The following is a 27,869-nucleotide window of genomic DNA, read 5'->3' as shown; positions in this document are numbered from 1 at the left end:
ATTCAAAAAACACTTTGAACTATAAAATTCTCTGACAATGAAATTATATTTTTCTCAAAAAATATTTGTCTCTAAAGATACTGCATTTTGGGACTGGGCCCTCCCTGAAGTGTCACAACAGATTTTTTACTTCAATTGCTGGACATGTTTTTCTTTCCTTTTAGGACTCTGCACACTTTACTCCTGTTAACCAGTGGTAAAGTGTGATACAGCACTTTGCACCGTGCAAAGCTCTGCTGCACTCCGATGGACCTTTAGTTCTGGACAAAGGTTGTCACAACAATCAATACAATTAAATAATGTGAAGCACATTTTCCCCACTAAGATGACATAGAGTATTGACTTTTCAAACCACTACATTTTTATTAAAAGATTAGCAAAGATACAAATTCAAATAATCGCGTTTGTTGGAATTCAGTAGCTAATATGCAAATACATTCAGCAATATAATTCAAAGCAATTCAAAATCATAAATACAAAGACTAACTTTTAAAGTTGTCTCAAAGTCAATCAAAGCATACTCATTTCCCTTAAAAAGAAAAAAGCCGGTTCAGCTAAGCTAGGAAAAAGTTGTAAAGCTCGGAGAGAAGTCAGGCAGAAGGTGTCAGCATGGAATGCCTCTGAAAGGAAGTAAATGTAAATCAAATAAAGACTTGTCTATCAAGCAGGCATCTGCCCATGACTCGGGTCCAGGACCTGCAACTAGGTCTGCTTGACCCCTGTTGACATTTCTGGAGTGAGTTTCTGACCCCCCAGAGGGACCCTGGACCCTTGGTGTAGCTGCATAAGCTGAGCTCCACCTAGATGAAACGGAGAATTCCTGAGATTTTGAGCTCTTCATGACCGCAAACAAGCCTGTTCATGGCAAGATCTTGCAGCTCTTGCCAGCCACCATCGTGAAGGTCCCGTGAACCTGACTCTTTGCCCTACAATGCCAATGTGAAGCTCCAGCAGTAACTTCCTACAACACTTAGCAGGATCTTTGCACTACAGCGATTATCGTTCACAATGCCCAGCATGCTCTTCAGGCTACAGCGACGTCCATCCACGGCGCTCTCCCTGCTCCTCCACGGCCTCCTCCACCATGACTTGTGGGGCTAACCTGGTCCTTGTATCTGGCCCATGCTCCATCACGGTTGATCTGAACTTGTGACCTTTATCTGGTCTCGCTTGACCAAATAACCATGTTTTAGGTGCAATACTTACCTTAAATCTTTGAAACTGCATATCTACGGTTCTACTGATTGGATTTTTTTTGTTTTGGTGTCAAATCCTTTATTAAGATGTACTCTATTCTTCTAAACTGATGTGGGATTTCTTTTGTGCTATGTTTTCACTTTATTATTGTTTGTGTGCAGCCTAAATACTTTACACGTTACCTTTAACCCCTTCGATGCTGGTGACGGAACCGTTCCGTCATCAGTCACAGCTGAGCTGTGCTGATGACGGAACGGTTCCGTCACGACCGCGCCCTGTTCTGGAATGTCCAGCACAGGGCGCGGCTACGGCGCCGCAGTCAAGGTGTTAAATTAAACCTGACTGCTTTATTACCAAGCTACCAGAGTATTAAGCACAGGTTAATTTAGTACGTTTCTGTGGTTCTTCCTGACAGGGATTGCCGCTGCTGCTTGAGAAGGGTTCATATGCCCTTCAACCAGCAACCCAATTTCTCACAAGCAGGGTATGGCTCTCCTTAGCAGGATGTCCTAGAGAACTGTACTCTGTCCTTCCAGAGCTTCAACGGCGGTTAGCCTCAGGGCTTGACCACCCCCTTAATGACTTCCAAGGGCTGCCTATCCAGCCACAGACAAATATAGCTCATCCTTTGGCCGGCCGGCCCTTTGTCACCCGGACAGATTGGAGCTAAACCAATGAAAGAGGGAAGATTAGAAAAAGGAGGCATCCCTCACCCACAGGCACACAATAGGGATACCAATGACAACGTCAGATCCTCTAATCAGATCACTCCTGGAGCTGTGTAAGATTCCGAAGAAGGACTGTCCTGCTGTCTGAAGAAGGAAAGAAGGATCCCCATAAGAGACTTTAGAGATCTTTTGGCTGACATCCTGTCCTGTTTTAGCTACAGTAACATAACAAGCTTCTAGAGGTCTTTCGTGCTGCTCCTGCTTTCCAGATGACCAGCACCACTGAGCCTGACATGGTACCTTTGCTCCCATCTGTGGGATTTAGTCCTGAAACGATAAGTGCCTCCCTCCAGGTCCTGGACCTTGCCTGAAGTCAGAGCGTACTTCTTCCTGCCTAACTGAAGGTTCCACCAGATCTGACACAAAGGAACACATTGCTCCGCAAAGCAGCGCAGCTCCAAACCGAAGGCTTCCCTGGAACCTATGCTGAACGACACAAATCCTGAAAACCTCTACCAGTTGTGACAGCAAGTGACGCGAAGACCCTCAAGGCCTCACTGTGTAGCTGAAAGCTTCACTGGAACTGAGGCTGAGCAAGACATAGCCTTGCCGGCTTCCCTTCAAAGACAAAAGGTACAATTCTTAACATGCCAAACTTGTTCTTGTATCTGGCTCGAGCTGCATCGCGGTCAATTAAAGCTTGTGATTTTGACCATGTCTAAAGCAACCAAATATCCACACTTGGCACTTTGTGCGTTTTGGTACTGGTTTCACTAGAATCTTTAAAAAAAATCATATATCTGGTTCCACTGATTGGACTTTTGGTGTAATTTTATTTATTAAAAAATACTCTTATTTTCTAAATTGGTTTCAGATTATTCTTGTGTTTTTACTTCATTACTGTTTGAGTGCTGCATAAATACTTTACACATTACTGCTAAGTTAAGTTTGACTGCTTTTGTGCCAAGCTACCAGAAGGTAAGCACAGGTTTATTTAGTGACTTTTGTGGTTCTCCCTGACAAGGATTGTGTTTCTAATTTGATTGAGACTCTCGCCCCTCCCAACTAATAACACAATGTCGTTTTCAATGAGCATCTCTAATCTGTAATATTTTATTGTTTCCTATAGGTTTTTCTTTTTTATTTCTGTGGCACCATGCTAGCCCCCTGCTCCGTTTGTGTTATGCTGTTATTCACGTTAATCTATTTAATATCAACAATCTAGCAGCACTATCTAAATAACTATATATTCCCATTTAATTGGTGGAAAGAAAGATGTGATTTCTGAGTATTTTTCCTGAAGAAGGGCCCTGACCTCTACATAAGAGAAATTGGGTATAATGTGTATAATGTGCATAAATACGTTGTTACCCACAGACCTTATGACGAAAAACCTTTTACTAGAGAACATGAGTGCATATATCCTGTTACCTATACAAGCGGTAACAGTTTGTTCGCTGGATATGCTCTGTGCATAAATTCACTTTTTTAAAAGAAAACGTGTATAAATATTGTTACCCAGGGAACTTATATTCAAAAATATTTGTGCACAATTCCATTGTTAACGAGAAGACCTTTTTGCTAGAGATCCCTCAGAGATGATACGTGTATGATCCTGTTATTCAAAGAAACTATGTGTATTTATTCTGTTAACCAAACAGTTTGTGGGGCATAATGCTACCCTGAAATTATTTGTGCTCAAATCCTCAATTTTCCAGAGAACGTAAGTGTAAGAGTACTGTAACCCCGAGAAGCTGCATACTTGAATCCGATGCTACCCAGAAAACCTATGTGCATAACTCACCTGTTACTGAAAGAATCAAGGGGCATATTATCAAGGGGGTTTATCTCCGCTTTTTTGGCTTTAAAAGCCAAGAAAGCGGAGATAAAATTATCTCCCTATTACCTAGCTGTCGCTAACACCAGTTAGCGACAGCTAGTAGGAGATAGCGACCATCTTGGGCCCCACTTTGCATGTCAGTGATATTTATCACTAATGATATGCAAAGTGGGCGTGCCAAGATGTTAGCGACTGGAAACAGTCGCTAACATCGCTATCTCCTATTACCAACTTTTGGAGATATTCGCGCTAAGCGCGAATATCTCCAAATGCTAACACCTGCCCTGAGCAGTTCTTAGCCATGTTATCCAATGGGAGGTGGATAACATGGCTAAGAGCATTAGCTCGGTAATGCATGAATATCGCGGACTTTTCAGCGATATTCATGCATTGCGGCCGTTTTTTATCGCATTTGCGATAAACCTTGGTAATACCAAGGTTTATCTGAGATTAAAATCGCCGCAGCTTAGCGGTAAAATTTTGTCTCTAACCAAGCAATAGCGATAATTATCGCTATTGCTTGGTAATATACCCCCCAGTGAGTACAGCAGGCGAAATTAAAGAGTCTCATTCAACAGTTAATGTACAATGACTTCATTCATCTCAAACAATATTAAATGCCCTTGAGCAGATGATGAGCCGGGTACACGGATGTCCCGTCCAGAATTCAGATCCGTTTGTCATGGCATTATTCCATGTTTAAAGTTAACCCTCTTTGTACACATGTGTATTTCAGAGGGAACATCGAACAAAGAGTTTTTGTCAACCACTCCTTCAATTTGTGCCAAAGGGAAAAGTTTGGATAAAAAATTGGAGGAAGTGTAAAGGTCACCCTTAAAATACTGTTTCACAGTCTTTGTGCTAAGAACGACTTGCACAAGAACATTCCAGGTGTCTTGTGACATTGTAGGAGGAGTCGAGAGGCTTCTTCTAGTATAAATAAAGGGGACCGGCAGACAGCTTTCCAAACCTGAACTCACCCTGCCACAGAAGTCTTGAAGAAGAAGCCTCGCTTAGCCATGAAGATTGCAACTATTTTTGTGCTGGTGGCCCTCAGCACCACCTTTGGTGAGTATACACAGGAGGGCCCTAAGGAGTTCAAACAATAATATAGTGAAATGTATATTAATGCGTATATAATAGCTAAGGCGAGAGTATCTTTATCAGTACATTGACAAGCTAAATATGGAGTTGCCACCTCACCAAATATTCAAGACAGGAGTTGTTCCATGAAACACATATGTGTATGCAAGTAATCGCATTTGTATTCTGCTACTCTAACAGCCCCTGTGGACATCTAGCGCCTTTCCATAAAACACCAGTTTCCAAAGTTTTTTTTAATTGTGATTGATCTGCTGTCCTTAACATTTTATGTGTGTGGTGGCAGTATTATTTGCCTGTCACACCAAAGATCAAGAGAATGAAGCTTGTTAAATAAAAGTGAAAAGTGATATAATTTGTCAATGTCTGAACATTCTTTTGGAACGCACTGTTGGCTGCTCCTGGCCAGTAGTAGTGGTGCAGGGAGGAAGGGGGGTTAAAAAGAAAAAGAAAGAGCACTTACCTGCTGGCTGGCCGGCAGCTGCCTCTCCTCCATCCTCTCCCTTCTCTGCTCCTGTGTGGACCAAAAGCACACAGGCTCCCAGACTCCCCATAGCCAATCACAGCGCTGCTGTCAGCAGTGTTGTTGTTTGGTCTGAGCACCGTGGTTCAGCGCTCAGACAGGCAGCGGGAGCCTGGGCATCTTCTCCTCCCAGGCTGTGTATTATAGCCCGGTGGAGAACATGCAAAGTGCGCATGAATGTTTGGCCAGTCCAAGATGGCCTGCCAAACCATCAAGAGCACTTAGAAAGTGCCCCAACCACTCCTCTCCCTGCTCTGTGAGCAACCCAGCTCCACCCCACCTCGCCGAACTGCTTCAGCACAGAAAAGTAAAATGATAGTAACAGCATGTTATTATCTTTTTTTTTGCTGTGCTGAAACCAATGGGTCGACGCTCCTCTGACTTAGCTGAAGGAGCCTTCCCTGCTGGAATGCTCTGAGATATAATGTTATTTGACCATTCCTTCTCAATGTTTTCATTGGAGCCCATTTTACTTGTGGTAAAATTCCTAGATTGAGAATACCAAATTTTTTTAAATTGTTCTTTACTATTCATTTTTTTCAGCTTCTGCCACCCCTGACTCCAAACCGAATCCTCTTCCTAAGTGTGATTTAGAGCTTCTGGTAAGTTTGTCATGGAGGGGTGATGCTAGTTTAAGTTCGGAGCTCAGACTGCTGAATGATTTCTTATCCCACAGCATCAAACATTTCTTAAGTTAACCCCTCTTTTGCCTTATGTCTCTTTGGAAGTGAACAATTTCCTAGGTGCAAAATATAACTCCTTATCCAAATTTTGGCTCTAGAAATTAGGCATTACATGCAGATCATATATTTATTGCACCACAAATAATATGATTTGCCTTTGTACTTCTTCCCCAAATACATTTTTTACTTTGTCAGATCTGTAAGGGGAAATCAGTGGGGAGGTATAAATATCACATATATCAGAATTCCAATCCCTACTCAAACTCAGACTCGGAAGTATGATTGCAGCTATAAACTACAACGGAACATTACATTGTCATTTGATTCTGTCACTTACCTGTCATTTGTGACCATGTGCATTGTATGAGAAAGTATCTTGCAGTTTGGGGTTTTCTATACATTTTATTTCACCTGCCAAACTGCAGCAGAATATTTGACCAGAAATCTAGATCAATTATTGCTTGTGTGTTGTGAAATGTTTTCTCAGTTATTTTATATGAAATGTGTAAGAAAGTGGGATATTAATTGGGGTGGATGTGAGCCTGGATCACTGTCACAATATCTGAAAAAATAATATTGTGTAACAAACATATTGTGTCAAAAATATTGTTAAAAAAAATATCGTCTTTCTGTACTTATAGAAGTAAGTACAAAGATTTCGAAAAAAAATATTGTTCCACGCTAAGATCATTAAGTAACATAAAAATATATAGTTATTCAATATATATATATATAATTTCAACCTTTAGCTTAGTGTCATGCTGTAACATTTCAGACAACCTGTTTAATCCCAAGTGAGAGACGCCAGAATGTACCATTGAGGTCTCCTGATGGGGAGTGATTCTGTTACGGTCTGTGGAGGCTGGAATCAAAATTGTAGCGATAGAATGTACCATAGAGACACACCCAAGGAACAAGTGGATAACAGCTGTGTACAGAGTTCACTCCAGGTTGAGAATGCATAACTACTTATGAGCACATTGTTAATGGTTTGAAGTTTAGACTCTACATCACGAAGCATAGAGAGTAAGCTGGGGAGAATCCATGTCATTCCATGATATATATTAGTTACAGCAGTAGAAGATAAAAAAAATAGTTGTGAGTCACTAATTCAATATTACAATATTTTATGTATAAACACATTAGTAAAATGAACAATTGGCCTGCATGCTCTAGAGAAATTACAAAATGGCCCGGCCTATGCGATCTCATTTTACAACATTGAGGGTTGTGCATGAGCCGTCAACTTTTTCAGGGTGGTAATCCCCTGTTCATAACCTTTAATAATTGAAGCATATGACGTGTACTGTAGTACCGTGTGGTGTATGCCATGGATGTCCCTGAAGTACAGAAACATTCATCCATGCTCCTTACCTAACTATGCACATTTGTATCTTTGGAGTAGGACCTTTGCGAGATTCGTCCATAGGTAGAAACATTAAAACTATGGATGGCTACTTGGAGGAGAGACTGGAGAAGAATATGTTTAGTCCATATAAGATCAGAATAATTTTCTGTGGACTGCAGATGAGTTTGAGTGAACTAGAAATGAGAAATGTGGCATCATGTTTCTTACACAAGAAATTCCTAACATATATTGTTGACATTCTTTTCCCACACAGAAAAAAAACCTGGTGGAAGTTCTGAAGAGTGTGAAAGATCTTCTCTGCTCATATAAACATTGTCAGGTACAGCCAATGTCACATTGATGCTCTTATAATTGAGTGGGTTGTTGTTCAGAACATGCAATGCTGTCAGTCTTTCCCCTTCTGGTATTCCTCTGTTTCCATCTTCCCAATCTACTCAGTGATACCAGGTTTCTATCCCCAACCCACCAAGAAACTTCTATTTCATAAATCAGTATACATTTGGGGGAAATGCCTCTCTGCATTTCTGACTGACTCATGTTAGTCTGGTGTCTGTGTTTTATTTTGAGGAGCTCAACTTCCACCTCAGTGTTAATAGGGTATCACTGGTAAGTGCATTTTGAACATGGTATCAGGATCCAAAGAGGCCTTATCTCTGTGCTGTGGCCCATCTAATATCTAAGCACCCAAGCCTCACTCTAGCCCTTCCAATGCATGTATGTGCTCCCTGGACTCCAGGGATCTCCAAAGGATTTGAGTAATATACCTTTGCTGTCTCCCCCATCCGCATTACCGACATCTTTTCTATTTCAAAGGCAATTACTGCTTGAGATTCTGATTTAATTGATGAGCATATCACCCTACCCCACAACCTAATACCCTATCCACATAAGCATTATTCTCCCTGCACTGATTACAGTAGCCAAAATGCGCCCTCCTCTAGGACTCTTAAAATCCAAAGAATGACTTTCAAAGCCAACTAGCTATTGTCAGTTCAACTCACCTACAAAGAGGCCAATGTAGATTGTATCCATGATTCTTTCATATTTCGTTCCAGAAAGTGGAGGGAACAGATAATAAATGTAGTTTGGAGGAATGGAAAGCAATGGTGGAGAAAGTAAATAAGGCGCTGGTAAGTATTAGTGGCCTCTCATGTCTTCTATCTCACTCTTCTATCAATCTGACATTACTGAGAATGCGGAAATGCCAAAAGCGTCTTTCATGTTACTGTAAACATACACTCTCTGTGGTCCTGGATACTACTAGTATTTGAATGTATGCATGTACACATTTGGGTTTTCCAGCCCCTATATTAAGATCAGGTCGAATGGGCTCATTCGTTAATATATTTTCTGATCACATCTAGATGCCAGACTACCCTGGACATAGACTGGCACAATCAGTGGTTGGCAAGCATCACATTTCTAGTTTGGGGTACCATCAAGCACACTGGTATCAAAGGTTGGTGCCGGCGTGCTCTTCAGCTGTGAATAGGATTAAATCTGGACACAATAAAGAATGGGGCCTGTCCATGGCCTGAGACTATCCACTGATGTATCACACATTATATACACTATGAAGTGTAGCATCTTCTCTTATTCAGCTTAAATATTTATGAATATGTAAAAAAAGTGACCAGAACAATAAAACCCTCTTAGCCTTTCTCATTTCTGAATATTTGAGGTTACTTGTGTATGAAATTTTTATATTGTAACTTCTTTCCTTCACCATTCAGACAACACTTGGCTGCAACATTGATGAGCTTCTGCTGAAAGGACATGAAACAGTGGTAAGTCTTAGGGTCTAATGGTGAGCGTTGTTCATTGTGGATTAGCAATGGCCCCCTTCAGACTCGAGAGTTGCAGATGTGGTGCAGTTTCTCATACCCTGCGGGATATGTACATGGAAGTGGTGGAGAGAGGCGTTAGCCTTCATGGCTTAACGCCTATCTCCGCCACTTCTGAAATGTAAGGCTGCACCATATTTAAAAGAATGTGGTGCAGTCTTGCGTTTCCCCCTGCGATGGCGCTAAGTGCAGCAACTTAGTGCCGATACAGGCAACCTTGCACCAGAGGGTAAGGGGGTCTGAGTAGAGCGGAGGATTGTTTATGTGTAGGAAGGTGTCCCTTCCAGCACATAAACAATCCTAAAAGGCCATTATGTCACTGTCATGTGTGCTACTTCATGCAGCACACATGCAAATCACAAAATGGCATTTTTTTAAAGGATTGTTTATGTACAGGAAGGCACACCTTTCTGTTCATAAACAATCCGTGATATTTTGCTTTTTCCACGTGTGCTACACAAGGCAGCACACATGGAAAAAGCAAAAACGAGGAGAAATAATGCACTAAGACCAGGTTTTACCTGGTCTTAATTTTGACGCTGCCTCCTATGTACGCCACCCTTGCACATAGGGGGCAGCGTCAAAATGAATTGGTGAAAGGGGGCCTTATTTACAAGGCAGCATTAATTCACGTTAAGTGTCTTAACGCTGCCTTGTAACTAAGGCTTTCATAACCACAACGTCGATATAAGTGACATTGTGGTGGCGATAGGGGCTTGTACATATGCCCCCCAGAGTCTAAAGGCACACTCACATCTTCTTAAAAGCATTCCCTGCCTCACACTAGCTGCTCCTCATTCAAGTATAGGGGACCTTTAACTGAGGCGGTTCATTAGGTACATTAAGGAGGGAAGAGTTATGCCAGAGAACGCGAGTTGACATCATTTCTGGGGTGACTCTTCAGTTTCAGAATGTAGTCAGCAAAACGTGGTGGAACACTAGGGGATCAGGTCCACGGATGCACTGCTCTAAAATATCGTTCACTAGCTTTCTGCCTTTATGTCTGCTATTACCAGTCACTGGCTGACTGTTTCCCTTACGAGTGCCTCAGAATACAAACAAGGAGTCCTAAAGCTCATAGTCTTAAATCAACCAGTATATTATGATCTGCCTGAGGCATACCCTCTGAATGCAACCATTAGGGTGAAGTCTGACAGAAACTCCTTCTCCTGCGTATAAACTACGCCAGCTTCTGGGTGAAACACTGGCTACCAGCACAGCCCTGTCTCTCTCGACTGGTGAGGTGTGGCGGAGCGGATTTACACTACGCGCCTTTAAAACCAAGCACTCTTCTTCAAAATAGAGCAGCATGTAAAGGGGACTCCTGGGACAGCAGGACATTATCATCCCTGCGGGGCCAAAACACTGGCGCATCCATATTGCACCGATGTAGTGGTGGGTCAATGTTGTAGGTTGGCCTTTTTATTATTCCTGTGTTTGGTTCCGTTATCATGAAACGACAATTTAGATTCTCGTCCATGGTGGGAAATCTTGCACCGACAGAGTGGTGATTACCCTAAAAGTAAGGGGAGAAACAACTCAAATTACTAAATTATCAGCTGGAGATGAGGTTTCTTCCGTTTTAAAAGCATTCACAGTGCAACATGAAGCTGATAGCAGCCAAACGTGCTCTCTGGACATAGCTTTTCAACACACGTGAACACCGTGTACTCTCAGGTCACACCATACGTCACCCCAGATGACTCTGCCTGCCTCTTAGAACCAGAGGTCAAGTTACACTACATCATACTACACTGCACAATTAAATGCACGAGGGGTCTGCATACCACAGCAGTGCCTACACTCCCATTGTGCCATTGGAACCCACCCCATTGTTTATCATACTGTCCTCACACCTTGACAGCACTCAGTAGTGACACAGATGGAGGCAACTTCTCCAAATGATTAAATGGAGCCTCGCGAGACTGCTGTTCATCGGGAGTGATAGCACACATAGTTGTTTAACTTATTCAAAACGTTTTGAAAGGTTTTTCCGTCTTCCACCCAAATAATGCCTCCCTAAATTAATGATAGCAGGTCATAGCTTGTACATGAGCCATGCTGCAGTGGCCACCAGACCCACCTTATATATATTTATATATATATGAATTGTTCTAGGTGGTGCAACCAGCAAACATTCCTAAAAAGGTGTGCCCTGTGCAACAAACATGAAGAAGTCAAACTGTTTGGGATGAGTTTTTGATGCTCAATAAACAGCAAATATTTAAGCAGTAGCCTGTTTGTGCTATTAATATTGGGCCGAAAAGCAAATACAATGTGTTGGACTAAGCAGTGAGGGGACAAGATGCTTAATACCAAGTTCTTGGTAATCTGAAGTTGTGCTAGACAGTAAAAAGAGCAAAATATAATTTATAAGCTAAATAGTGCTATATCGTTTTGAATTAGTACTTTCTAAGAGAACATTGTCTTTTCTAATTATGTCATTAATTGTGTTTCAGGAAGAAATAACTGCAAAAGTTGGAGATGTGCTTAAGAAACTAGAGGGTCCCCTCAGAGATATCCTGGTAAGATGAGACGGTTAGAATCAATGTCTGCTTTGGATTGTATTTCCTCCGTATCAGTAAATGAGACTAGGTACTGCATTCCATTATTAACCAATCACAACAAGGCAAGTGTCTAGCAAGCCTAGTACCGGGAAGTCTGCATGTGGCTTAATGGACGATCTGAAGAGGCAACAACCTACAATTCCAGCATAACATTTTTTTTATTGGATCGTTATCAGTGCCTCACTCCCTGTCCTGCTTTGCATAGTCAGTATTGGTATTAAAATATGACGTATTGCAGTTTTTTGTGTGTAAAACTGAAGGCCCTACAATAGGTTAGGATCCCTCTAACAGTTTGCTGTCAAATACCCAGTCCCTTTACTGTAGCCCTGCCACTGCTAAAGAAGGACAAAGGTGTATGCCAGGCGAAGGCTCAGCAGCCAGGGACACCATAAGGGGGTCAAAAGGAGTCCTTGTGGTTGAATTTAATATGAGACAAAATCATGTGTCCCTTTCCGTTGGGTGATGCCCCCTTTCCTTCCAAGCAAGGCAATAAAATATATATATCAGCCTACAGCAGCATTTGTTGTATTACTCTAAACATTCTCCTAGTGATCACGAATGGGTCGATTTATAATTTGGCAGGTCGAGAATACGTCACAATGGTTCCTGTCAATGGTTTGTTGAGTTTGAAAGTGGGTTTTCAGCTTTTTTTTTTATACCAAAAAATGCCCCTTACCGCCAATGTTATCCTGGTGGTTGGGCTATCAGACGAGAGTAACCATGGCAGGGACAGAGGAGTCTCCACTGTGGTTACGCCAAAGGTCCGCCTACATTTATATCGAGCGTGCGGGCCATTATGCTGCCGCTAAGGATACTCTGTCATTGTTGCGATGGAGTCTCCTTACCACCAGCATGTAAATCAGCCCCCTAGCCAATGATGTAAATTCTGCATTTTTAAGGTCAACCACCTAGAGCATGCCATTAAAACATCTGATGTCAAGTGCCCATATATTAATTATTTAAGACGTAAAATGACAGTTTAAAGACTAGTATCACCAGCACAGGTCCTCGCATAGAGCTGTTCCTGTGAGTAGAAGTGTTTTATTCCAGGCCTTGGTGTGACCCTCTCTCCCACTTCCAGCAGTAACACATTCCTACTCACAGATAAATAGTAGCTTTGTGAGTCAGGCTAAGGAAGCAATATTCAGAGATAATAACTATGGATTCCTGGTATAATCAGCTGAGTGCACATTTGTAGACCACTCATTATGCAGCACCGATGTGCACCCAGACTGCGGAACACGATGACAAACGGGACACATATGTTGCAGGAGGGCAGAGTGGACAGCTCAAGGGCTGCATAGCCCTTCCTGCATATGTATGTCTCAGGTATGGATGTATGACATGACAACGCATGCTTTTACCACGCATGCCTTTACATCGCAGTTTTTACAACGCATGCTGTTACAACGCATAGTGCTTTGAGGTGCTGGATAGTGAATAGTTTAATTTACTATTCCAACTCCAGTCCCCGTGGATAGTAGGGAAGGTGTTGGATAGTAAATTAAATCTATTCCCTATCCTAGAGCGCCCCCCAGCGCTATGCGTTGTAATGACATGCGTTGTAATAGTTGCGTCGTAAAGGCACTGCGTGGTAAAAGTTGCATTGAAAAGGATGTTCTCCCTCAGGTACGCACCTGCTGCAGGACGTTCTTGGGAGAAGAAAGTGTTTTCTAGGCCCACCAATTGCAAAAATCCAATTTAAATGTATTTATTATTTATTTAACAAATGGTTTGGTATAAAATAGGTTACGCCAACACTCACGCAGTGCAAGTGTGTTAGCTTGCATCACACCGTCAAGGTAGAAAGAACTCATATGCGAATCCTGTGTGCTTCTGGCCTTCCTCTGTGACTGCTGCTGTGACACCCAGAAGTAGCCCCTCTCTCTTTGTGAGTGTTGGATACCTTCCCACTCATTCCTGTGCGGGACAGTGGTACACCCTTTCCCATGTGGATGAGCTTTGGGTGTACACATGTACTTTCCTGTAAAAGACAAAAAAACGTGAGATGAGGGCTATGTTTATGGCATTCTTGTTAAAGTATTTGAAACTAACGCGGAATTAAAATATTGTTTTATCTGTGCACATATATGTTTAATACTGTGACTCATCTGGGTGTATTATATGGTATGGCTGTGCGGCCTTACTATAGAATATAGTACTCAAAAAAACTGTCATGGGTCCAGTCACACTCATTTGTACAACCTTAATCTCAACCCTGGGTAAGTATGGCCTCGAACATCAAGCCTTCCACAAAGGAACTAGGGTAAAGCATCTAACAGTTCCAAACAATGAAATTAAAAGGCCACATGACATGAAACAAATCTGACACCAATTTATAAAAATGGGGAATTGTTAAATGCATTTTTAGAGAGCAAAATGAGGAAATCAATCACAGGGTTCTGGAGATACAGATTTTTTAAGGAAACGTAAATCTTATTTTTACCACAAAGAAGCATTGGTAACTGTAAAACTTTTGAAAAGTTTGTAAGAGTTGAGTTTGACTATTCTGACGCGTCTTGGATGACAAAATCCGACAAGGATAAGGTCTAGGAGGTCAGTAACCAATGTACAGTTACCTGGACACATAAGCTTTTCCAGTCCAGTTCCAAACTTTACAGCATGACCGCCATAGACTTCAACAGAGTGGCCCTGAGATTGCGAAATCATGAGATGGAAGATGCTCAACGATGCTCCGGGTGCTATGCGGTCTATGAGGGAGCCTTTGTGGTTACTCCTCAGTCCACATGCCAGATGAGGTGACTTTAGCCACAGAAGTTAGGGTTCCTCAAAGTTCTATTTGCGACCACAGAAGGGCAACTGTGGCTGGGCTACTGTTTTCTGTCCATCTCGGTGCCAGCAGTATCCTTTGGCAGAGGCTGGTGTCCCTCTTGGGTGATCAACCTGGACTTAGATGATACTCCTGGGTCCAGTTGACTCAGGTGCAACTTTTGACAATTGTTGATTGGTCTCTTGGGTTCCCCACCAGCGGTCTCTGGGGATTCTCCTGAAGTGGGTATTGACTTGCAGAGTTGGGCTACTTCAGCTTTTCATGTCCCTGGTGTTGGTTCCAGGAAGTCATCTGACTGACAATTGGAGTCACTTCTTTGGGCTGGAGCTGGGGAGAAACATTTTCCTGAGCAAGGAACCAGAGGCACAGTTCTCTCTTCACTAGCCCAAGACGTGGCAAGTGCGGTCCAGCACATGGCGCAACATCTCTTTGCCAAGTCCAAAGGTCTGCATGGCAGTACTTCAGTCTTTTCTCCAGTTCTGATGCAATCTCTAGTTCAGGAAGCCAGGGTGCCATATTTATTCCCAGAAAGTTCCCTGGGGGGATAATGCGGTCACTAGCCAAAGGACTACCAGGTCCCCTCTTTCTTGGTGACAACGTTAGGGCTATGTATAACATCTAGCATTCCCAGATGGCACTATTTTACCCAATCTCAAGATGTCTGAACCCTTCCTCGGATGTGAGGAGCTTGGTAGCCCACCCTAGAGGTGTGCCTACCTGTGAGCTACACGCACATGGCAAAACCAGTTTGGGCACTGGACTTCCCTTTCTGTCCCCATCACCACCCTGTCTACCTGAACAAAGGGCAGCCCCCCAGGAGTGTGAATCACCATTTGCACACCAAAGGCGGCTTCGCCTTTAACGCTTTCCTTTTGGGCTAACGTCTTGAATGACTTCTGTGAAGGTGAGGTGGCACCTCGCCCTGCAGCAGGCTGCTATTGTTCCGAAGCCTAGGAGTTGTTCACACCACTGCCCAGGTGGGCAGAAAGCTGTCTGGTGGTCAGTGACCATGTGACTGATCAAACTGGGGCACAGAGTGGCAACTTTTTAAAGTTGCATTTCTTTAATAGTGACACTAACTTTGACCAGAGCATCAAGTTGGATTTAATGCCAAAATTAATTTGGCACCTTACAGTACTCATCTCAGTTGTCCTGAGAATTCAGCTGATAACCCTGTGTTAGCCAATGGGGCTCTAACTTTTCGTCAGCAAAACAACAATTTTGAAGTGATGCTGCTAGGACATATATGTAAAAATACCTATCCTAATAATATTCAGCTCCCAGCCTTAAGGCTCGGTAGGCCTTCCTTAGGGGAGACTTCCATTTATTGTTAAGGAAAGTCGGGGTTTTGCCATTGGTTTGAATGGCATAGTCGAACTAGGAGTTTTCCCACTGCCCTTCCAGTCTGCAATGGCCGACCGGGAGCCATTTTGTGCATTGTCACACACAGGGTGGCTCAACCAGTGCTGCAGCCATTAATGGACACTCTGTCTTACATAAACTTGGTATCATACGGGGCAGAAATTGGGACAAAAAGTGGAGATCAAGCCTCCAGAAAGTCTGTTTCGTTACCTTACACATAGCACAATATGCATTGGCAAAGCCAATAGGTCTCACCTATTCGAGCTATTGCCTTTAGAAATGATTTTTAGCCATCCTATACAACAGCAGGGCTGTATAGAAAGAAATGTGCGATGACACGCCAGAGCGAATGCACTTTTTTACTAAATAAAAACAATGGGAGAGTAGGTTGATGGGTTAGGGGAACACAGAGGGAAGGAGGGCGGGAGAGAAGGACAATGGTAGAGGAGAGGACTCACAAGAGACAATGGGGAAGAGCACAAGCAATGGAGAATGGGTGGAAAGGGCTGGGGCAGTAAGCTGCCAACAAAGCAGGGGAGAGAGAGCATGGGGAAACACCGACAACAGTGGGTGGGAGGAGGTGGGGAAACATGGACAACAGAGGTTGGGTGGAAGGGGCTGGGTAAGAAAATCGCCAACATACGGTAGGCAAGACTGGAAAACTAGTGTGACATAAACAAATACTTTCCAGCCCCACTTCCTCCTCCCCGCCGCTGTGAAAAGTGGTCAAAGGGAAACAAAAAACACATGAACGGGCAGAACACAGATGCCTCAGCCGAACGAGTAACATGCCAAGCATCTGGAGCTCACTGCCCAGGCATGAAGGGCCCATCCCTCCCTGACCTCAGACTTTTTATTTCTGAACAGATCTCAGTATACTGGCAAATGAAGAGTAGATGCTTGCAACAGACTTGTGTTTTCCACTCTCTCATACAACTCTGCACAGCTAGAGCTACAATGAGTAGAACTTGTTGCTTGATGGCATCTACCGGGTTCAAAATGTGTGATCTTATGCAGTGCCTCGACCCTCAATCACGTCTGATGTTATAAGTTCTCAGCATGTAGTAAAGTTGGTTTTGGATAAAGCACTATGGGGTACACAGATCTGATTTCAGTGCTTCGAATGGATTAAGATGGACCCTGAATCAGAAGTGTATCTGTTTCAGGAGCTATCAGTAATGCAGGAGGTGCAGTGGCATATACCCAGGTCAGTGGTTGTGGGTCGCCATCTGGACCTCAGTTATGACTGTCTTTCACTACTTACATGCTGCGGGCCTTAAGCAATCTTGCTAGGCCTTGTCTGCTCCTGGAGCTGCCGGTCTCAAGTGGATTTTATGGGTAAGGGTTAGAGTTCCGGAAGCAATCAGAACACTGCATAATTACACAAGGCACATCCAATCACCACTGTCCCAAAGAGTTTCTTTAAGTGACATGGACTCGCTGTGCTTGGGTCCCAGGATCATGCCAAGTATTAGAGCTTCATCTGGCCTGAGGCATGACAAAGGCCCAGCTAGAAGATGCACATATTTGTCCACAACACAATAACCAAGCATCGACAAAGATGGGAGGGCGGATGCAAAGACATGGAGGGGAGGGGGGTAGAAGGACGAATGTCCATTTACCATGGTACGCAATGAGTGGGCTCTAAGCTAAGCATGAGCGCAAAATGCGTTACGCTAGCGGATTTTGCTAATTTTCGGTAAATTCGCGATCCGCGAATTTACCGTGAATTCGCAAATCCGCGAGCGGCGGATTCCGGGGGCAAAAGTTCAAGCCTTGCTGGCCTGTTGTAACTATTTTACGATGGCGCCGGCAAGCTGCCAGCGCCATCCTAAAATAGTTACTAAGTAAGCTTCAACAGGAAGCTCTAATAGATAAAATAAAGCAGGTGCTCGAGCACCTGCTTTATTTTATCTATTAGAGCTTCCTGTTGAAGCTAATTTAGTAACTATTTTAGGATGGCGCTGGCAGCTTGCCGACGCCATCGTAAAATAGTTGCAACATGCCAGACAGGTGTGCCTTCTTCCCAAATATACCATCGAAAATCAGCTGTGATGCTGGACAGAGGCCTTTGCATCCGTGACTTTCACGAGCGCAATCCTCGTGCTGTGCCAGGAGCTTCTGTATCTTCATCTGCTGCTCTGATCGGTCTCTGACCTTTTATACACACAAGAGGCATGTGCACTCGCATGGAAGCCCCGTCTGTTTGGCCCCGCCCACACACTCGCGGTGTGCACCGTCTTCCCGCCATTTACCCACTATGATAGCTCACTCACGGGACCCCTGCGCCCTTCGGCGCGATTGCATAGAAACACACACCTGGTCGCTGTAAACAACTCTCTGGCACTTTAGGCAGCTGTAGTGTAGTAAAAGCACTATACATTTACCCAACGAGGTAGCACTTACTGATTATCCAGTAGAAAGTACTCCAGTTGAGTAGAGGTATGGCACAAAACGGTGGCATCTTCTTGAATAAATATGAAGGGCAGGGTTCATTCTGGCACGATGGTCCTGGCACAAAAATGAAACCTCAACCGGAAGCACTTACAGATATCAATTAAGCATGTGCCCTAGTTGAAGCTTAAATTCAGTGACTCATTCATCGGCCCAAAAAACAATCGTGAGCGTTGTCAAGGCTGGGCAGATGTGCCTTCTTCCCAAATATACCATCGAAAATCAGCTGTGATGCTGGACAGAGGCCTTTGCATCCTTGACTTTCACGAGCGCAATCCTCGTGCTGTTCCTGTGGCCAGGAGCTTCTGTATCTTCATCTGCTGCTCTGATCGGTCTCTGACCTTTTATACACACAAGAGGCATGTGCACTCGCATGGAAGCCCCGCCCCAAATCCGCGGATCCGCAAATCCGCAAAATCCGCGGATTTTGTGGATCCACGATCCGTGAATACGCAAATCCGCGAATCGTGGATCCGCAAAATCCGCCCATGCTTACTCTAAGCCCTCTGCAAACTAACAAAATGTCGTTCAAGCAGCAGTGCATGCACTGTCCCAGACAAGACCTAAAAAGAAAGCAATAATTTCTTCTGTATGAGTATACCTGCAAATAAAAATACGTTATGAAAAGAAGTATTTTAAATTATAACATTGTGTGACAATTTTTTGTCACTAGTACTTTTGTCAATGCAGTTCATTTTGAAAATAGGATATTTTACTATATTACTTCTCAATTGTCTTAGGTGGGACTTGGTCTTGAAGAAACATTATTCGAATTTACATGTGAGGCCCTGGTAAGTGATTCATTGTTATGTATCTCAAAGTGGCTTTCTATGTCTTCAGAGCCTCATTCAGTCTTCAAATCCCAAGAGCAGAATCCCATGACTTCTCCTCTTTGAAGATCCAATTCTATGTGGTTTCTGTGGTGTGGTTTTTTAGATCTCAGATACAGGCAACTTTAGCTTTTACCAGGTCTATTGCTTCCAATATAAATATAGTAGGTTTTGGGTTTGCGCTTTGCTCATGATGGGTGGCTTTGTTGTCTATCTCAGTTGTCTCTTCTTGATTCAATGGCTTTCCTCTGTATTCTTTCCTGCTAAGTAACATTTCAGTTTCTCAGTGTCCTGATTTGGTTGACGTGCAGTCTTCCACTGCTGACAATGCTTGCAGAACTAGTTTTTCTTTCATTTAAATGCTCCAATGGAGGGCCTATGTTTTCTTGCTGTCTCCCAATTTTCTACGTCCTCTTTCGATTTGCCCACGTCCAACCTTGTTCTCCTTACTGCTTATACTTATGAATTAATTTATCTTTGTGTAATTGACTCCAGCGCTTGAAATTGTATTTTTGGTTCTAAATTATGTTTTTTATCTTCAAAAGATTTACACTAGTCACATCTATGTTCTCGTCCCCTAGGGTCCCCTTCTGGTAAAACTTGCGGTAAGTTCAAAACAGCTCTTCTTGTTAATATCCCCTCAACCCAAGGGGATCTGTTTCTTTTTGTCATTTCTTCATATTCGGAAGGTAGCAGATGAATTTCTCTTCACTGTAAGAACTTTGTTATGTGTGTTTTGCGTAGTGAAGAGATTTTAGTCCCGTCTTATAAGAAGCTCATGATAGTTTGAAAAATCAGCTATCTTTTTAGTGTGGCATTCAGTAACACTACCAACACATTTCAAGTTCAGTGTTATGAATGCATTTGTGAATCTGGTTGAGTCTTTAAACATGGACTTTTGAGAACTCCACATTCTGAACATAATAACTTTATGACAAGTGTATCACCAGAGAGTGAGCACACTGTAGGAGTTAGACTTTATTATTCCTAAACGTTAAAAAATCGATGAGGTTTATGTCATCAGCACCTATCTCTGCACTTAAACTCACTAGAAGCAGCAAGAGGGGGCACTATTAAAGCAAATTGTCCATGGCCGAGGTTGAGATTTGGGCATGTGAATGTTTTGTAACCTGTCCAAGTCTTGCCTTGGTTTGCAATAACTACAGCACATACCCCTAAGCACACACAACCTTGTATGTGCAGTTGCTTCAACCCCTCTTCTGTCAGATGATGCTGGCTGTTGCCCTTACACTTGAGGGGCCATCTTGAGGGTGTTTGTTGCGTCAGACTGCACCCCCCATCAGAGATACCAAGTACTTCGCCAGTCTTCGAAGCACTGGGCACGAGTGCTCCTCTGGCCACTCTTTGTCTGGTGGGCATGGCCATGTGATAAGGAAACTGCTCGCACTGGAGGTTGCGATGGTTGGTCCCAGGAAGTACCCATGCTCCCTCTGAAAGTCATCCTTTGAGAGCACATACAATATCCTTAACCTCGGTTGCCCTGAATTCAGTAAAACAGAGCGGTACACTGGATCCTTGCATAACATGAAGTTGGAGTCGTCCACATGGTAAGCACTGAGGGCCTCATTTACAGGTTTTTGACGCGGGGCATTGCAGTAATTCACTTTACTGTGCTGCCCTGCATCAAAAGGAAAGGGTAGAAATAGCCATATTAATGATATACGGTGCCTTCCTGTCCTTTCCCACTGCACTGGTGCCGCTTTGGCTACCTTGTGCCAAGGCAGGCACTTTTGTAACATGGTGCATTGTAGGAATGATTGTTTATGTGCTGGAAAAATCAATGGAGTCGTTGTCCTCCTTCTATGTGTGCTGTAGGATGCAGCACGCATGGAAAGAGGGTAAAACTGGGAGGAAGGAAAACATTTCTCCTCGTTACGCCTGCTCTGGGGAGGCGTAAGGTTGTGGTGCTGCCTCAGGCTTATGTGATTTCGAAAATCTAGGGCAGCGTCAAAATCCACGGTTGCTACATGGGAACGCCCACCGCAACGCACAGGGAAATCCTCCTTGACGCAGAGTATTGCAACGCAGAGCTTTGCCCTGCCTTGCCTTACTCCATATCTATAGGGCCATCAAAGCCACACAGGGTGGCTTTGCATCGTCTCATAGATATGACTGAGAGACCTGCGTCACCGGAGCGTCATAAAAAGCGACGCTTCAGTGGCACAGGCCTCTAGTGAATCAGCACCTGAGTGTGTATTGCACAGGAGGCACACATTTTATAATATTGATGCTGCAATTCAGCGTCTGATATTGGTTGAAAGTGACAAATGCCTTTCTCAAGAAGTCTACGGCACCAAGTAACCTTATGGCAGAGGTTAGTAACTCAAAAATGTTACAGTGACTTGCAGTGATTCATAGAATCAAACTTCCATTAGGTGTCACACTGCACCTCCACAATCGGTCGCAGGAAATTGCAATTCTGTGTGTTGACTTGGGACTATGTTGTATGTCCAATTCTTGTGCTTCACACTTCCCTGGCTGCACTGGGAATGGGTGCTTGAAGAAAAAGGTTCAATGATTTACACAAATAAACAGGGCTCAAGAAAGTAGAAGCAATAGTCCTAGTCTCATTTTCAATGTTGTCACATGAAAATTCCGTGAAAATAGAACCACTCTGGGAAAGTACACATAACTTTAAAATTCAACCAGGGCTAAATTATAAATCTATTCCACTAATATTAAAGTGTAATAATGGGATGTGAAAAGAAGATATGACATAGGTGAACGTGATAGAAAACTGCTTGCAAGAGGGAGAGTTCAAACATTTGCTACTGAGTCACCAATTTAGTAAATTAAATTGGCAATTCCAGGCTTTTTTTGTTTACCTCTTGATTCTACATTCATTCTTGTAATTACAGCATGGAGCTGTTCCTGTACAGCAAACGGTGTAAACTGCTCACACCAAGATTACCTGCATTGGAATGACTTTCTGTTCACATGAAGACACATGTTATGTCATACTATAGACAGTCTGTCCCTCATGTCCGTAGTGTGCAGAGTTTGGGCTCCTATGCTCTAGATGGAATGAGTATGTTCCCAGGGAGAATGAGCTCGTGGAAGCGATAGATGCTACATTCTGACTGAAAGCGTTGAGGCGTCATTCATTGGTGGGTGCCCCTCAAGTCTCACGGGGTCTTCACTGAACTCTTGAAAGTGGCAAAACCACACTCAGACGAGATGATGAGAAATCGGGACTTTTGGGGGAGCGCCTCCTCTTTCTCCTCTCTTCTCAGTGTTTACTGCATGCAACGTCCACATGCATTCGGAGTTGCTGACTACTAACATGACAGTCAAAAACGACTTTAATATTATGTTGTTCTACATAGGAATTGCAATGTGTTTGTGATGCATGGTGCAAAGATTATAATAGCAAACTCTGTGAAATTCTCAAACTTTTTGTATCACAATTTATTTTATGATACATTTTCATTTGAAAAGATCCTTCTTTCTTCCCTTTTCAAGGACCTGCTAGAAAAACTGAATCTTCCTTCACTCCCAAAACTAGGACTTGTGTAATAAGGTAAACAGATATTTCGTATTTCAAACTCAGTTTTACAGTAAACTCAGCAGTGACATCAAGTGGTTGTTCTGACTCACAGACGCCCAGGCCACCTTGGTATTGATGATTGATTCTCATCTTGAAAACGCTTCTGCTTGTAAATCATGTTAGAATGTTGATAGACAAGTACATTAATAACATGTGTGAACGGGTATGGAAATGTCCACAGTCTTTCCACGTGACATTGCATTACCTGCTTCAGCTTTACCCTGACTGTGTGACAGTATATTAAATTCGACAGGCCCTGTCATTCTCCATGGGTGTATATTTGTGGATATTCTTTCACTTAAACTAGGTGACATGAACCATTTAGCACATGGATCAAGTATCCTTAGACCATGTGTATTAGGCTGCCAATGGGATCTAGAAAGCTCTTTGAGGCATCTGAAATTGCCTTTAATTATAATGTGCACAGTGTAAATGTCTCCAAGAACTGGAAGCACAGAATAAGGACCCTTCAAGCCTCGGGTCTCTATGAAGTAATGTGCAGCCAGTGCACAAGAGGCGTGTGCACTGAAGTAATCCCCTTGACATTGCTGCCTTTTATAGCGGCTCACAACAATATGAAAATTCTGCTGTTACAAAAGCGCAGTGCTCTGCATGGCTCATGGGAGTACTGGGGTGATCCATTGCTCTATCAAACTGTGTTGTCTGCTCTCAACTCTACCTTCAATCGACCCACGAGGCTGGGTGTCATTGCATATTGCATACAGAACTCCTGTGGAGCCCTCAGACACTTTAAAAAGGGGGGCAGCAAAGTTTGCGGTGCAGAGGCAAGCGCATCGCTTCTAATGTTCGGACCCACTTGGACAGACCATCATTGGCGGAGGGTGGAGTTGTGGGGGAGTGTATTATTGATCTGCACCACTTTGGATCTGGGATAGGGTTTGTATCTTGCCCCTCTCAATTTGTCCACTTAGATAGAGCCACAAAATGTGGAACAATTCATGGGAGGTCATTTCCAAACTCATTTGGGTGGCAGTTTGAGTAAACTACATAGAGGAAACCTAAAATGTAATTAGTAAGTAGTTTTGCAAGATAAGTGATGGTAGTGAGAGATCTTACAATTTCTTGGTTGTAATGCTAAATCTAGAACAAAATTAATCAGTGGTATTTTCTGCACCAAACGTAACCTCGGATAAGGAAATACTGTGGGTTTTTTCTCCTCTTGATTTATCACTCTCTCCAAAAACGGGAGATTATTCCATTAATATTCATGAGATAGGTCTATTCGCGACCCACCAGCAATCCCTAAAAGAAACTCAGTGAGTTTCATACATTAGGAATACTGGTTTCATAATTGCAGTTCAGAGAGAATAGCGATTAGGAAATTGGCATTCCTAATGTTTGTACATTTGGCCCACTGTCTGTACAAGGTGGCACTGTCTGGTTAATTTAGAGATGACCACAACAACAGGTAATTAAGAATTCAATATACATTAAAAAATAATATTACCTGCTGCCCAAGCCATTCTTATAGTTCTAGAAGCCTGACGTTGTCTGAATTTTCACACTTGTAGGAGTGTGATGGTTAGTAGTTGTGTTGTTACTATTATTGGCAGCTTGGTTGGCACACTTATCTTTTTACAAATAAGCAATTTTCTGGCGCCTGGTTCTGAATGCACAATGTGCATTTATATTTAGACCATAAATGAGTTCCACCAATCACCATGTCTGCTATTCAAAGATGTGCCTGATACTTCAAAATCTGAGAGTAATCTGGGGATTCAATCCTTTACTGCTTTTTAAACATGTGGACCAATGTCCCCTGGTGATATTAATCATTTGAGATGTTTCCTTATCTTTCCTAAATTAAGCATCACATGGCCTATAATATCAGACATTTAAGGATAGTCACAGCTAATTACAAAAACAATCAGAAGCTAAAAATATTTCCTTTTGATTTAAAAAAAAACCACATCTTTTAAAATCTCCTACTATTTTTATTTAGGTTGAGGTCATTCAACCTTTTAGAATAACTAAACAATATTGTGTTTTTCGATGCAATACTTTCATGTGTGCTGTTTGATAATTAAGTTGCAAGTGTTTCAGTGAACAGAACTAAATCTTGCAGGTACCACACGGAATATATTGAGTAAGGAATTTTGATTATGATAAAATAAGCTCAAATAATTCTTTGGAATTAAAGTTTGCCCAACAGTGAAATTTCATAGACAGTAAATGGTTGGATGGGTGTGGAAGAATCAAAATGTACAAAAATGAGAAACAAAACTGTCAGCTGCTGAAAGTAAACAGAGAAGTGTATGAAGGTAGATAATGTTGGAATAAATCGAACAGGTATTAGTAAGTACTTAGTCCTAACAGATAATTTAAGAGAAGGGTGTAAGAAGCACCTCACTGATAGATTTGAAAAAATAAACAGCATAAGGTGGAATGCCAGGCATTTCAATTAAAGAGAAGGGGCATTGGGACGAGAGGGTGAGAAAGAGGAAGTAATTCAAAAGTAGGGTAACTGCTGAGGCAAACCCAGGATTTAAAAAAAAATATTTTAAAAAATTGTAGATTAGAGCTAGATGTTGCACAGCAATTGGAATGTCAAACTAAATGGCTAGAGATATCAAATGAATTACAACTTGCACAATCGCCCAGAAAAAGTAGTTATGGTAAGGAAGAATCCAAAGGCCACTCTAGCGAGAGACAATATTAAGGATTGTTTGGAGTGCGAAAGTGGACATCAAATCCCATGGTTAGCAGGAGTGGAGTCTACCCTTTGAAAGACTGACCTGAATCATATTTATACAGATACTGAAAGTATTGCAATTGGAGACAAAATATTTGTGCAACAATCCCGTTTTTACTTTGAGCGAACCCTGAGACTGAATGAGAATGGGGGGAAGTCAACTGTGGCAGTTTATTTGAGTACGGTTGCAGTTACCACTCCTACTAAATGTCTCTATTTAGTGAGGCGGCAGTGGGAACGAAGTTTGCTGTTTTGATTTAGGGTTGGCATGTTAAAATATCAATTATGTTTCCCCCTGGGCTACTAATCATATCTTGATATGTGCCTTTGCCCTTGTGACGGGAGCTCTAATCAGACTATGCAGCATTTTGCACTTTTTAGTGAATTTATTTGCAATAAACAAAGCACTTTCTACTTCCGCTCATTAAAAAGCACAATATTCGGAACTTTGGGGAGGCTTTTAGTTTTTAATTCAAATGACGGATCTGGAGACATGTGTACATGTAGGATCATTCCTTAGAACACTGTTTGGGCATGACACACAATGCCCCCTGATTAAAATGGACCTGCTGAAATTATAATGATTATAAATTATTTTTAACCCAACTTTTGTCATGGCTATTTGACTATCTGAATAAAGATGTTGCTGATCTGATCTGAAGTAGCTATAGTTTCATCCATTTTAGTGTTATCACTTTGGACATATTTTTATTCCATGTCTAATGTGCTTTGCCATACTGGGAATTATCTCTGAAGTAAGTCCTTAATGCACATCACCTGTGTATCAGTGTTATTTGCAACATTATTTCTTACACCAGGTTGATAAATTTAATGGAATTATTATTTGAGAGATTTTTAATTTTGGAATATATTATATGATTTATGACCTATGGTTTATGATTTATGGATCACAACATTTCTCATCATACTCAACAGTGCTTGCGCAAATTCATAGTTAATTCACATTACATTCTTCAAAAAAATACAAAAACCTATTACCAAATGATGAATGAGTCATGTAGTAGGGTGCATCATTCCAGTTTGAGCTGTGATCACTGCTGACATAAGAAAGCAAAATGTACATTGGACCTTTACACAGAATAACAAAGTACAATGAATAAACTCTAAGCTAGATCTTTGTTTCGATTATCTTCAGCCTATGTTCTTCAGAGCTTTCTTCCCAGAGACACCTTTCTAATTATTGTCATTTCCATTTCTTTTTTAGAGGATCAGTGGGCCCGATGTATGTTCCTGCAGAATGATTCTACAGAAATGGAACTTTCGGAATAATCTCTTTGCCTCTCTTGCCATTTTTTGAAAAGCAATATAGTGCCTAAGATTGCACTAACTCAGAAATTGTGATCTCAATGCTCTGCTTTTTCTGTTTTCATTTTCTGAATGATTTCAATAAATTAACCAAAGATTGCCTAATCTGGAATCAATTGTGGTTTCTTTTTCTTAACATCGATACTGTACAATTTGGTTATATAAAATAGTGTACAAGAAGTGAGAATCTTAAATGAACTGTTGATAACTTGAATGAATAAAATGTCCTTGTATGATTCCGAAAAATAAATCTTACAATATACAGATATATTTCATGACATGTGCACACATTGTGAGAAAAAAGAAAACTGAAAGCAATAATACCATAAAATAAAGACATAATATAAGAACATTGAAAAATCAGTTTTCAAAAAATGCCTGATCAAGAATATTAAGTTACTACAGGAATAACATTTCAAAGTGCTTAAGCTTAAACAATGTATTAATAGATAGGGTTATGTATAAATCTTTAAAAAAGCCAAATTTATTTAACCCGTTAGGTCTAATATACCCTTGGTGCAAATACATGACTTAACCGAAATGGATCAACACACTAAAAAGAGGCAATAAGAATGAGGTAGAAACTTCACATAAACAGGTTTATAGGTACAAATCATAGCCATATGACCAAGTAAACTACAAAGAATATATTGCTTATAAACTAGTAGAATAGAAGTATAACATTGTCCTCCTATAAAGTAGGAGGTCAAGGTTCACAGGTAGCTGCTTTTAACTAGCTTTTTCCACATTTTAATGATCATGAACATATTTATGTACCGGTATGTAATTGGAATACTTGCACATTCTATACATTTAATCAATTCTTGTCTACAGGTTTTCATGTTGAGGGAGTTAAATATTTGTTTTAATAGCTGATACTCTCCTCTTTTGAAGCAGGACACATGCATAGAATATGCTTTGATAATCCTTGATGATATGTACAATGGCAATAAGATATTATTCATATAGTTCAAGGTATTTGCTCTATAATTAAATGAGGGTCTTTTTGTCTTGCTAAAGCTTAAAAGATAGT

The 27,869-nt window shown here is 41.9% G+C and overlaps 1 protein-coding gene across 1 annotated transcript; it reads left to right on the top strand.

Annotated features, from left to right (window-relative positions):
* The first annotated feature begins 4,628 nt into the window (after positions 1-4,628).
* On the top strand, positions 4,629-26,941 carry LOC144821679 (uncharacterized). Its single transcript, XM_078678905.1, has 10 exons — positions 4,629-4,773; positions 5,873-5,931; positions 7,635-7,700; positions 8,437-8,511; positions 9,115-9,168; positions 11,685-11,750; positions 19,140-19,190; positions 19,811-19,834; positions 22,713-22,770; positions 26,736-26,941. The coding sequence occupies exons 1-9, from the start codon at positions 4,725-4,727 to the stop codon at positions 22,764-22,766; spliced, it is 498 nt and encodes a 165-aa protein (XP_078535031.1). The 5' UTR covers positions 4,629-4,724; the 3' UTR covers positions 22,767-22,770; positions 26,736-26,941.
* The last annotated feature ends 928 nt before the right edge of the window (positions 26,942-27,869 follow it).

The sequence above is a fragment of the Lissotriton helveticus genome, chromosome 1_1 (genome assembly GCF_964261635.1).
Source record: "Lissotriton helveticus chromosome 1_1, aLisHel1.1, whole genome shotgun sequence".
Classification (NCBI taxonomy): domain Eukaryota; kingdom Metazoa; phylum Chordata; class Amphibia; order Caudata; family Salamandridae; genus Lissotriton; species Lissotriton helveticus.
The sequence above is the reverse complement of the archived record's forward strand: the minus strand, read 5'-3'. Positions and strand labels throughout refer to the sequence as shown.

Coding starts and splice junctions, on each gene's coding strand:
- LOC144821679 (XM_078678905.1), top strand. CDS start 4,725: ATGAAGATTGCAACTATTTTTGTGCTGGTGGCCCTCAGCACCACCTTT. Junction 7,701..8,436: donor GCTCATATAAACATTGTCAG/GTACAGCCAATG, acceptor ATTTCGTTCCAG/AAAGTGGAGGGAACAGATAA. Junction 19,191..19,810: donor AATTTACATGTGAGGCCCTG/GTAAGTGATTCA, acceptor CTCGTCCCCTAG/GGTCCCCTTCTGGTAAAACT.